This window comes from Pongo pygmaeus, chromosome 19, assembly GCF_028885625.2.
Source record: "Pongo pygmaeus isolate AG05252 chromosome 19, NHGRI_mPonPyg2-v2.0_pri, whole genome shotgun sequence".
NCBI lineage: Eukaryota > Metazoa > Chordata > Mammalia > Primates > Hominidae > Pongo > Pongo pygmaeus.
In genome coordinates, this window is record NC_072392.2 from 93554098 (window position 1) to 93566729 (window position 12632).

A 12632-nucleotide genomic window follows, 5' to 3' on the forward strand; every position below is an offset into this window, starting at 1 on the left:
TCATTTCTTTTTTGTTCAGTCTTCTTTGCCTCTGTAGCCAATGTGTGTGTAAACATGCCTAGTCTCACCCTAAAAGCAGCCTATTGAGCAAACAAGTATGTTTCAGTTACTTAGCATATTAAAACCGTTTCTTCATAGGTGTTTCTGTCCTCCTTCTTGTTTAACACAGAGAACAGGAGAACCAAATAAGCTGAGCTCTTTATCTTCCCAAAGCCCTTGGTCTAGACCAGAGTTCCCAAAGCGTGGTCAGTGGTTTCTCTACATCAGAAACATCGGGCGTGTCTGTGTCCTCAAACGCAATGTCCGAGGATGTGGGGCGGGGTTTGCGATTCTGTACTGTTAACAGGCTCCCCAAGGGGGATGTAAGCTGGGTGATCACGTCTGAAGTAAGGACCCAAGATTCCTGACTCCCCGATGCGGTTTTTAAATTTTTAAGGCAGGCAAGGGGAAAAAAGATACCAAGTGAAGAATTCATTGTATGTTTATTATTCACAGTTAATCACTACCTACCAAATGCTATCCGCAGAGTTAAAGGATTAAGTACATAGGTCTTTATTTAAACACTGATTTTTTTTTTAAATATATACACACAAAACTTAGTTCAGCAAGGCTTCATGATATACACCAATTCCAAAATAAAACAATCAAATGGTCCAGGTGTAGAATGCCAGATTCCTTTTATCATCAGCGAGGAAAAGAGAAGCAGAATGAGGAAGAGTGAGGAAAGGCGGGGACAGGCTCTGCCCAGAAGAGCTGCCGCCTCCTGGCACAGCAAACGCTCCAGGCCTAGGCCCCGTTCATATCCGGAGTCGGAGGGAGACTCCCATCGGCCACTTTGGGACTGAAAGGCCCAAGGCTGTCACCAACTCCCGGGAGAGAAGGAGGCAGTCTTGTTTTTGTCGTGGGGAGGGGTTTGGGTGGAGAAAAAGATTACAGGCACATCACCACAGGGGACCAGAAGTGGAGAGAAGACAGAGAGCTCTGCTGAGGCCTTGGTCTTCCTGTCTTTCCAATCTTGCCTTCCCCAACTCTCCCTGCTTCCTGGGACCATCGGTAGGGGTGGGGAGCAGCAGTAACACAGCCCACTGGGAAGGGAGGCACAAGCAGCACTCCGGCTTCCCAGTGCTGCCCTCACACTCACCTAGACAGGTCAGGGGACACAGGATGAAAGCCACAGCCCAATCTAAGAGCAAGACAAGTGAAAAGTGAGTACTCTCACTGTGTACCCCAGCATAGGAATACGGTGAAACCTGCTACAACTGGAGGCTGCATTCCCACGACTTCTTCCTCCGCTCTCCTTGTCTGGGACTTGCTGATTGCAGGCGTGCATATAGGGAGGGGGCGGGGGCCACAACCCCCGAGACGGTGAGGACAGGCTTCCGACCCCCTGTAAGCCAGATCCAGTGGGATGTGGGAGAGCTGGGCGGTCACCTTCCCTCTTGCCCCGGTGGCCCGTCACACTCACACTGCACCCTGGGCAAGCAGTTCCCTGAACCCCCAAGGGGCTCACAACCCTTAAAGCTGGAGCTTAAAGCCTCCTGGCTTAGTACAAGCAGGAGAACGCCTCACCTTCCACTCCTGCTTGTCTCCTTTGCTCTACCCTGGCTCCCCTGCCCCGAGGGAAAAATATTTACACAGAGTAGGAGACAAATTGGCTGAAAAGCTCTGGACTGTCTTTAACTTATTTTAAAACAAAACAAATTAAAAAAAAAAACACCACTCAGAAGCAACCCTTGAAATAAGGAAAAAGGCACTATGAAAAAACAACATGCTCGATAATCCCACTGGAAGGGCCAACAAAGTGGAAAGAGACAGGCTTTCAGGTGGGCTTTTTTTTTTTTTGAGACGGAATCTCGCTCTGTCACCCAGGCTGGAATAAAATGGCACGGTCCCGGCTCACTCAACCTCCACTTCCCAGGTTCAAGCGATTCTCCTGCCTCAGGCTCCCGAGTAGCTGGGACTACAGGCGCGTGCCACCACACCCGGCTAATTTTTGTATTTTTAGTAGAGACGGGGTTTCGCCATGTTGGCTAGGTTGGTCTCCAACTCCTGACCTTGTGATCCGCCCACCTTGGCCTCCCAAAGTGCTGGGATTACAGGCGTGAGCCACCGCGCCTGGCCCAGGTGGGCTTTCTCGGGAAGCCACGGAAGCAGAGACATGCTTTCCTTCTACCCCACTCTACTGCCAACTTGGACAAAATACACTGGGGGTCTGGGCTGGAAGGCAGATTCCTACAAGCCCCCTCCTCTGGAGGAAGCTAAACAGCAAAGGCGTCGAGCTGCCCTGCCCGCTCCTTTTTGTGTGTATATACGAAGAACACAGAAACAGCTGTTCTTCTTTCAGTCATTCCAACTAAAACAGACATTTTGCATAGAGAGAATACCAGCCCACTTGGTTTCTTGTCTTTTATTATTGGCGTCAGCTAGGACTATACGTGGCCTTAAACGTCATGCACTGATGGATAGAAGAGAAAAAAGGATGAAAAAAAGGACAAAGGAGGGGAAAGAGGAGCAGCAGTGAAAATTTGTAATAAAAACTCTTCTTAATTTATAGGTAAGTTTTGGCATTTTTAAATCCAACGCCCCCTCCCACCCCCTAAAGTTCCAACCAAAGTGAGAGGGTCACAGGGTGACCCGGCCAGGTGTTCTGCACTCCCTTACAGGCTGCTGTTAAGAGGCAGCTTGTGGGTTTAATTCTTTTGTATGTGTTTTACATTTTTCACTTTCTTTAAATAATTGCTTCTTGACTCTTAGACGTTCCGGTTCACAGGGGTGACGTAATTGCGGGGAAACATGCCGGTCTGCCCGTGGCAAGCTCCTTTCCACCAGTTGGGGTCTGAGTTATCCATGACATGGATAAAATCTCCCCGGCGGAAGCCCAGCTCTCCATCCTCCTGGGGATCAAAGTCAAAGAGGGCCTGGACGTATGTCGGCTGCTGCAAAACAGGAGCAGGAAAAACCAACATTGCATTCCTGGTCTGTGGCCGGCCACCTCCGAGGCCAGATGGGTTCCAGGGGGAAACGAATGCGTGCCAAATTCTCCATGTTTCCTAAACTCACCTCCCATTTCCCAACTCCCCGTTTATTCTTACCTATTCTAAGTTTACAGGCCAAGAGGGTTTAGTGTGATCTTTCCCAGTGCTCAGAAAATATTAGAGTATGTCTCCCAGAGGAGGGTGGCCAACTGTGCCATATTATCAAGTAGAGGGCAGGCAGTGCTTGGAAGGGAAAGTTCTTCGGAAACAGCCATCTGTGTTTAGGCCGCGGGCCCAGAATCTTGCAAATCCCTTCTACGACACCCTTAAGGTATTAGAGCCTGAAGTTCTGGAGCTCAAATAACATAAGGGGCTCTAACATAAGGGCTCTAACCGTAACTTAGACCAGGGCTCGAGGGACAGGAACGGGTGCTGACCCCATTCCCTCACAAGCATAGTTTTCCTCATAATTTGCTTCCAGGGACAGGATCTTTGGGTGGGTGTGTTAAAGACCAACTCCCTAGAGAGGCTGGCAAGCTGGCTACACACTGCCTCTGGAAAAGCAAAAACCTTGTATTTGAAACAACAAATCTTTCTTTCTTTTTTTTTTTTTGAGATGAAGTCTCCCTCTGTCGCCCAGGTTGGAGTGCAGTGGTGCAATCTCAGCTCACTGCAACCTCCACCTCCCAGGTTCAAGCAATTTTTCCATCTCAGCTTCCTGAGTAGCTGGGACTGCAGGTGTGCGCCACCACATCCAGCTAATTTTTGTATTTTTAGTAGAGACAGGGTTTCACCATGTTGGCCAGGCTAGTCTCAAACTCCTGACCTCAAGAGATCTGCCTGCCTCGGCCTCCCAAAGTGCTGGGATTATCGGCAGGAGCTACTACACTGGGCCAGAAACAAGAAATCTTTAGTGTGAATGGAGGGTAACATTTTCAGTAAGGAGCACAGAAACCCCAGCGGCAATCCCTGAAGGGAGCCTGCATGTTGAGGGGCGCCTCCCCTTTCCTACAGGAATGCACACTGAGGAGCTATTCTTAACTGCTAAAAATGATCCCATCTCACCCTGATGAGGCTTACCTGTGGCACCTGTTCTATGTCCCGCAGGAATATCTGCTGGTTTCTGGAGACAGATGTAGATCTGTGATAATCCACCAGCTCATTCAGAGAATTGAACTTCACCACCCAGAGGAAGTACTTCCCGGCTCCATCTCGGAGCACCTTGAAGTGCTGCACATCGTTTCCAAACCTGGGAGGGACAGAGAGCACATGTGACCGGCTAAAGGCTCTAACTTGGCAAATCGAGGGCTATCTGCCCATAAAGGAAATATCTCGAGAGAACCACTGTCCTGGCAGCACTCCTCAGGGACTGCAGAGCAACAAGTTTCCTCACTGTGTGTCCCTGGGACGGACCCCTCCCTATGACTGATGGGCACCAGGACAACATCCAGAAACCAGAGAGGGACAGGCCATCAGTCACTCTCATTCTGAAGATGTTTGTAAGATAAAGAGTCCAGGCCAGGTGCGGTGGCTCACACCACCTGTAATCCCAACACTTTGGAGGCCGAGGTGGGCAGATTACCTGAGGTCGGGAGTTCGAGACCAGCCTGGCCAACATGGAGAAACCCCATCTCTACTAAAAATACGAAAGTAGCTGGGCGTGGTGGTGCATGCCTGTAATCCCAGCTACTCGGGAGGCTGAGGCAGGAGAATCACTTGAACCCGGGAGGCCGAGGTTGTGGTGAGCTGAGATCACGCCATTGCACTCCAACCTGGGTAACAAGAGCGAAACTCCGTCTCAAAAAAAAAAAAAAAAAAAAAAAAAAAGAGTCCATGTGCTCTGAACCCTACCAAATAAAAACAGCCTTACTTAAGACAAAGGAGTGTGACTTAATGTCCTTTGAATCAAAAAATAATTAAAATCTTATATGCAGGAAGAAGGTGAGGAGGGCTGGAAATACTTTCGACAATTCTCTCGTAACTGGGAATAGTTCAAAGTAATGTTTTCCATTCAGGAATTTTAGCTCCACTGATGGGGAAAAGGTCTCCGAACAAAAGGACATACTAGGACAATAAAAGAGGCCCAGACTTCGAAACCCAAAAGCTTCTCCATCACTAGATCACACCCTTTTATACTGGCTAGCAAAACCAGCAACAGCGTGGCTGGCTGGTACTAGCTCACAGGGTCTGTCACAGGATATTTGGCTAGAATACAAGCCCAGCGAGGGCGCTTCTGCCTGTCCTGTTCACCTGGCCGGGCACTCAAAAAGGCATTCTTGGCCGGATGCAGTGGCTCACGCCTGTAATCCCAGCACTTTGGGAGGCTGAGGTGGGCAGATCATAAGGTCAGGATATCGAGACCACCATGGCTAACACGGTGAAACCCCGTCTCTACTAAAAATACAAAAAATTAGCCAGGTGTGGTGGCAGATGCCTGTAGTCACAGCTACTCGAGAGGCTGAGGCAGGAGAATGGTGTGAACCCAGGAGGAGGAGCTTGCAGTGAGCCGAGACTGGGCCACTGTACTCCAGCCTGTGTGACAGAGTGACATTCCATCTTATTTAAAAAAAAAAAAAAAAAAAAAAAAGGCGCTCTCTGAGAGTGCTTGTTCAATGAATGAATGAGTCCCTCCTCTCCTTCAGTCTTTCAGCTGATGGAAACCAAAGGCTTCAGAAAATCAATACGGCAGGTGGCAGCACTGAGCCTCAAGGAAGCCACTCAGCACAAGATGCCTTGCATTTGGAAAAATACTGCTTTACATGTAAGACAAAATGTGGAAGGTGAGAAAGCTTCATTAGCAAGGGTATATTCCACGGCACTTCTGGCCCCACAGAGGCCCACTTCCACCCATGCAATGCAGGTGGTTTCTAAAAAAGCCCAGGGCCCCAATAATGAGCAGTGTTTCAAATCACAGGCTCAAAACATAAAACTAAGAAACATCTGAAGACTGTTGATTCTTGAACGTCTTTTGCAAAGGTGTGTGTGTTGTTAAAGAGAGTCATGTCACCTGCTTTACTTCTAAAACAATAAATGCATTAAATCCTTAAAAGATTCTACTTGAGAAAATGGAAGTTTGAGAGCTTCTGCTGAGCAACAGGCAGCCTCCAGCCGAGCACGTGGCTGCCCCCGTGGTTTTGGCCACCACCCAGTGATTTACTGCTTGTTCCCCTCATCTTATACAGTTTCAGTTACACTTGGGCCAGTATAAAACTAAAGAAAGACAGGTGACACACAAGTTTTTCTTTTCTTTTCTTTTTTTTTTTTTTTTTTAAGATGGAGTCTTACTCTTTCACCCAGGCTGGAATGCAATGCCTCAATCTCGGCTCACTGCAACCTCTGCCTCCTAGGTTCAAGTGATTCTCCTGCCTCAGCCTCCTGAGTAGCTGGGAATACAGGCGTGTGCCACCATGCCCGGCTAATTTTTGTATTTTTTAGTAGAGACAGGGTTTCACCATATTGGTCAGGCTGGTCTCAAACTCCTGGCCTCATGATCGGCCCGCCTCAGCCTCCCAAAGGGCTGGGATTACAGGCGTGAGCCACCATGCCGGGCCACAACTATAAATTTAAAATCTACGTTTCAAAAAAAAAAAAAAAAAAAAATCTACATTTTAATCACACATTAAGTGGTTCTAAAACCAAATAAGATATTCAGTTTTTTTTCTTTTTTTTTTTTTGGGAGACACAGTCTTACTCTGTCACTCAGGCTGGAGCGTAGTGGCGCAATCTCGGCTCATCTGCCTCTCGGGTTCAAGTAATTCTTCTCTCTCAGCCTCCTGAGTAACTGGGATTACAGGTACACGCCACCACGCCCAGGCCACTTTTGTATTTTTTTTTTAGTAGAGACAGGGTTTTACCGTGTTGGCCAGGGTGGTCTCTAACTCCTGACCTCAGGTGATCCGCCTGCCTTGGCCTCCCGAAGTGCTGGGATTACAGGTGTGAGCCACTGCCCCCAGTCTTTTTTTTTTTTTTTTTTTTTTTTGAGACAGAGTTCTGCTCGTCGCCCAGGCTGAAGTGCAATGGCGCCATCTCGCCTCACTACAACCTCCGCCTCCTGGATTCAAATGATTCTCTGGCCTCAGCCTCCCGAGTAGCTGGGACTACAGGTGTGCGCCACTATGCCTGGGTTATTTTCTATTTTTAGTAGAAACAGGGTTTCACCATGTTGGCCAGGCTGGTCAGTTCATTTTTGAAATGGAAAAGTCTCATGCTTTACATCAGTTATAAATGGGAAATGGTGGCTGGAAGCAGTGGCTCCAGCCTATAATCCCAGCACTTTGGGAGGTCAAGGTGGGTGGATCACCTGAGGTCAGGAGTTCAAGACCAGCCTGGCCAATATGGCAAAACCCCATCTCTACTAAAAATACAAAAATAAGCCGGGCGTGGTGTCAGGCACCTGTAATCCCAGGTACTCGGAGGGTAAGGCAGGGAGAACTGCTTGAACCTGGGAGGTGGAGGTTGCAGTGAGCTGAGGCATGCCATTGGACTCCAGCCTGGGGGACAGAGCGAGACTCTGTCTCAAAAATAAATAAATAAAATAAATGGAAAATGGTTTTCTAGCCCCCATTCAAAAACAGAACAATCTTAATGTAATCTAAATTAAGTAGTGATGTGAATGTTGAATCTAATCACTTTATATATAAGTGATGAAGTGATCTGTAGGACTCCTGGGGAGGGTACTACGATAATACATTAACTAGAAAATAACTGAAAGTAAAAAACATACGGAAATAACAATTTAATTCAAAATCCTGACTTCACAGCTGAGGTGTGAATTGTTTAGAATCTTCAAGTGCTGGTTTCTATTCTCCACACTCTCCATGGCGGCAGAACTTCCTGTCTTCTCCATTCCCTGCTTACCCGCTCCCTTTCACACCTGAACTTTCCACCGGGTAAATAAATGCAAGCCCCAAATCCCCTGCAGCAGCCTTCCTAAGTGGCTGTGATGGCCTAGGATAGGGCTGGTGGATTTAAGTCAGTGGACCTGAGCAAGGCAAGCCAAGGCAGCCGACAGGCGCTCCACTATCCCATTAGAGAGAGCTGCGGGAATCCCTCGGAGGACAGAAGCTCAGGAGTGCTGGGCACTAGGGAAAACTGGCAGGCTCCAGCTGGCTGCAGGGAGCTGCTGCTCACCTCCTGAAGGCTGTGTCCACATGGGAATCCAGTGCTTCTAGAACTCATTTTGAGAGGAGCCAGAAATTAGGAATTTAATGTGAAATGAAGATACTGTTTAGGCTAAGCCTCCACCATTTTGTGTGTAGCCAGGTACCTGACCGACGGCTTCACAATTTGGATCAGTCAGAGACAGGATTCCAGGCAACTGCAGCAGGAAATACTTACTTGACAGAGAGGGAGAAGTCCCCAGGAGCGCTCTCACTCTCTCGGATAAGAAAGGCCCCATCGTGCCGCTGTTTGCTAAGCATTTCTTCTGCCTTGGCTCTGGGGATTTTGCCAAAAAACCACCTAAGGAAGGAAGGCAAGCTGGTCAACATCTGCTTCCCCACAAAGAAACGGGATATCCAGCCTTCAAAATGTGAGTAACACAACACTCCTTGCCAGAGGAAGGGGCCTCCCTCCTCATCCTCCAGCCTCACAGTGCCCAAGATCGACACTGGGTCGGGTCCCCAGAGATGGACCTTCAAAGGTCTTTAGCCTACTCCATTTCCCAGAAAGCGACTCACCAAGGCACTAACGGTGGGTCACTCTTTCTATAGAGGAAGACATTTGAAAATGGGCCCCCCAGGCCAAAGCCCACTGGACTCCCTACTGACTCATGACAAAGACGCCTGGGGAAAAGCCCAGGCCTTTGGGTTTGGTGTACGGGATGAACTGACAAGGAGAGACTGGCCCCTTCCTGCAGCCATGTGATAAGATCACAGCTTCACCACAGTGGGACTAAGGGAAAGTCGGGAGGAAACCTGGACGGCCAGGAGCTGGAGGCAGGGTTACTTTTGCTAACAGCCCAAAGGCAAAAGGTTCAGACAGTATGAGGGTGCCCCTACCCGTAACTAAGGTCAGCATTCCTCTCAAGGCGTGCCTCTGTGGCCACTGCTCAGAGTTCAGCTTTCAGAAGCCACCAGGAATATTGTAATTTACCATATGCTCAGCAGCTAGCTGCAAAATTCAGATTTTTGAGGCAAGCTGCAGACTCTTCTGCTCTCAATTGCTGATTCACCTTGGCTAGAAGAAAAAGTGGCTAAATTCATGAAAAACTGTGAAGCAACTGGCTGTGGCTTATCAAGAGGAAGAGGAGAGAACACTTCTACAAGAGCTTAAAGTCAAGCTGCCTCGCTATTTCAAATGAAAACTATAACTAATTAGGAAGAAGAAACTGTGAAAACCATGTTCTCTTCTCAAAATTGTCTTTAGTTATCATTTTTAAAAGCAAAAGTTATTCATAACAAATAAAGACCTATAAACATGGAAACTGGCATTCATTTAATATGCTAATTATAATATCAAAAGTCCTTTTAATGGACCAAATAGTCCATTGAAGTTGTAAATCTAACTTACATATCTTTTTTTTTTGAGTAGTCTCGCTCTGTTGCCGAGGCTGGAGTGCAGTGGCATGATCTCAGCTCACCTCAAGCTCCACCTCCCAGGTTCACCCCATTCTCCTGCCTCAGCCTCTCGAGTAGCTGAGTAGCTGGGACTACAGGCGCCCGCCACCATGCCCGGCCAATATTTTGTATTTTTAGTAAAGATGGGGTTTCACCATGTTAGCCAGGATGGTCTCAATCTCCTGACCTTGTTGATCCGCCTGCCTTGGCCTCCCAAAGTGCTGGGATTACAGGCATGAGCCACCGCGCCCAGCCCTTTTTTTTTCAGACAGAGTCTCACTCTGTCACCCAGGCTGGAGTGCAGTGGCAGGATCTCAGCTCACTGCAACCTTCGCCTCCTGGGTTCAAGCAATTCTCCTGCCTCAGCTTCCCTAGTAGCTGGGATTATAGGCGGCCACCACCACGCCCAGCTAATTTTTGTATTTTTAGTAGAGATGGGGTTTCACCATATTGGCCAGGCTAGTCTTGAACTCCCGACCTTGAGATCTGTCCGCCTCGGTCTCCCAAAGTGCTGGGATTACAGTCGCGAGCCACCGCGCCCGGCTCATTTACATATCTTACTTATAAGCAACCATATTGGAAGATGTCCCTAAAATAATATACTATACTCAAATTCAAACAGAAAGATGTGAACTGCTAGGAAGGATACACTTAGAAGCTGCCCTTAGTAACTCTGTCCTTGTGTGTGTGTGTCAGCCTCTAGGGACTCTTAGTAACTCTGAATAGTCCGACGTCTACCGGCTGGAGTCTTTCTCATTTTGCATACTCTACTGCCAGGCTGCTGAGGAGCTGGGACAATAGATCCTCCTGCTTCTACAAATAACTCAAGGCTAGGGCCTGCAGTGCCTGGAAATCAGGCCACACAAGAGAAATCACGTATCACTAGAATAGAATGCTCTCTAAATATAAAAGGACAGGCTGGGCCCGGTAGCTCATGCCTGTAATCCCAGCACTTTGGGAGGTTGAGGTGGGGTGAATCACTTGAGGTCAGGAGTTTGAGATCAGCCTGGCCAACATGGTGAAACCTAGTCTCTACCAAAAATACAAAAATTAGATGGGCACAGTGGCAGGCACCTGTAATCCCAGCTACTTGGGAAGCTGAGGCAGGAGAATCACTTGAACCCGGGAGGCAGAGGTTGTAGTGAACCAAGACTGTGCCACTGCACTCCAGCCTGGGTGACAGAGTGAGACTCTGTCTCAAAAAATAAATAAATAAATAAATAAAATAAAAAGGAGGCTGGGTGCGGTGGCTCATGCCTGTAATCCCAGCACTTTGGGAGGCCGAGGTGGGCGGATCACCTGAGGTCAGGAGTTCGAGACCAGCCTGACCAACATGGAGAAACTCCGTCTCTACTAAAAAATACAAAATTAGCAGGGCACGGTGGCGCATGCCTGTAATCCCAGCTACTCGGGAGGTTGAGGCAGGAGAATCGCTTGAACCTCCGGGAGGCAGAGGTTGCGGTGAGCCGAGATCATGCCATTGCACTCCAACCTGGGCAACAAGAGTAAAACTCCATCTCAAAAAAATTAAATAAATAGGCCGGGTGTGGTGGCTCACGCCTGTAATCCCAGCACTTTGGGAGGCCAAGGCGGGCAGGTCACAAAGTCAGGAGATCGAGATCAACCTGGCTAACATAGTGAAACCCTGTCTTTACTAAAAATACAAAAAAATTAGCCAGGCATGGTGGCAGATGCCTGTAGTCCCAGTTACCTGGGAGGCTGAGGCAGGAGAATGGCGTGAACCTGGGAGGCGGAGCTAGCAGTGAGCTGATCACGCCACTGCACTCCAGCCTGGGTGACAAAGCGAGACTCAGTCTCAATAAATAAATAAATAAATAAATAAATAAATAAAAAAGGACAGTTAACGGTATTGAGACCATTTAAACCTTCTCATATCGGGTGGCCTTGGGTTTCTAATGTAAGTGTATGCAGCATGCATCTGACTGGGTACAGCAGTGAAAATCCACACATGGCCTCGGCTGGCTCTCCCACACTGCTGGGTGAGGGTGAAGCTTCTCAATCAGCAAGGCTCTCTTTCCTCCTAGGCCCCCAAGATCTCTCCACTAGGGAGGTTTTTTCCCATTTGTAGGTATAAAATAATGAATATAAATTGAAATAGCCTAGAGGTACATGAAGCAAACATAAAAAGTAAGATGCTTCCCTCAAACTTCCCAGAGGCAGCACGTGTTGGCGGTTCTAACACTTAGGTTTCCAGACCTTTCTGTCTGGTGCACATAGATATGGCTGCTGTGTTTTCTTGCCCCCAGCTTAAAATTAACGCAATTTTATTTTCAATTAAAAAAATAAACTGTAGTGAAGTATAAATTATAATATTTAAAAAGTACTCTAACTGGAATTAAAAAAACAAAAAACAAAAAAACCACAACTCTGTTATAAGCACCCAGATCAAGAAATAAAAAATCTGGCACCAGGCGTGGTGGCCCACGCCTGTAATTCCAGCACTTTGGGAGGCTAAGGTGGGAGGATTCCCTAAGCCCAGTAGATCAAGACCAGCCCGGGCAACACAATGAGACCCTGTCTCTACAAAAAATAAAAAATTAGCCAGGCATAGTGGTGCACAGCTGTAGACGCAGCAACTTAGGAGACTAAGGTGGGAGGATAACTTGAGCCCAACCTGGATGACAGAGCAAGACCCTGTGAATAGCTGTCACTACTAAAACACTGAAATACCACCATTCTACATTTCTATAGCATTTTATATCATTTATAAATTTGCTTAACTTTTTAAAATGATGATATGTACATGTGACTACATGCTTACGGGTGAATGTTTTTTTTTTTTATTTTTTGAGACAGAGTCTTGCTTTGTTGAATAGGCTGGAGTGCAGTGGCGTGATCTTGGCTTGCTGCAAGCTCTAACATGCAAATGTTTTGAAAGTCTTTAAAAAGATGGGCTTTGGGCTGGGCGTGGTGGCTCACACCTGTAATCCCAGCACTTTGGGAGGCTGAGGCAGGCGGATCACGAGGTCAGGAGACTGAGACCATCCTGACCAACACAGTGAAACCCCATCTCTACTAAAAATACAAAAATTAGCTGGGCGTGGTGGCACATGCCTGTAATCCCAACTACTCAGGAGGC

The 12632-nt window shown here is 47.7% G+C and overlaps 1 protein-coding gene across 1 annotated transcript in view; it reads right to left on the reverse strand.

The window, feature by feature from the left end:
- Positions 1–463: 463 nt before the first annotated feature.
- GRB2 (growth factor receptor bound protein 2) overlaps positions 464–12632 on the reverse strand; it is an 87736-nt gene continuing 75567 nt past the window's right edge. The window contains exons 4-6 of the mRNA XM_054456364.2: positions 8313–8435; positions 4056–4224; positions 464–2936 (exon numbers count right to left, since the gene is read on the reverse strand). Of these exons, the coding sequence (XP_054312339.1) occupies positions 2751–2936; positions 4056–4224; positions 8313–8435 (478 nt within the window). The 3' untranslated portion in view covers positions 464–2750. The remainder of the gene's footprint in view (positions 2937–4055; positions 4225–8312; positions 8436–12632) is intronic.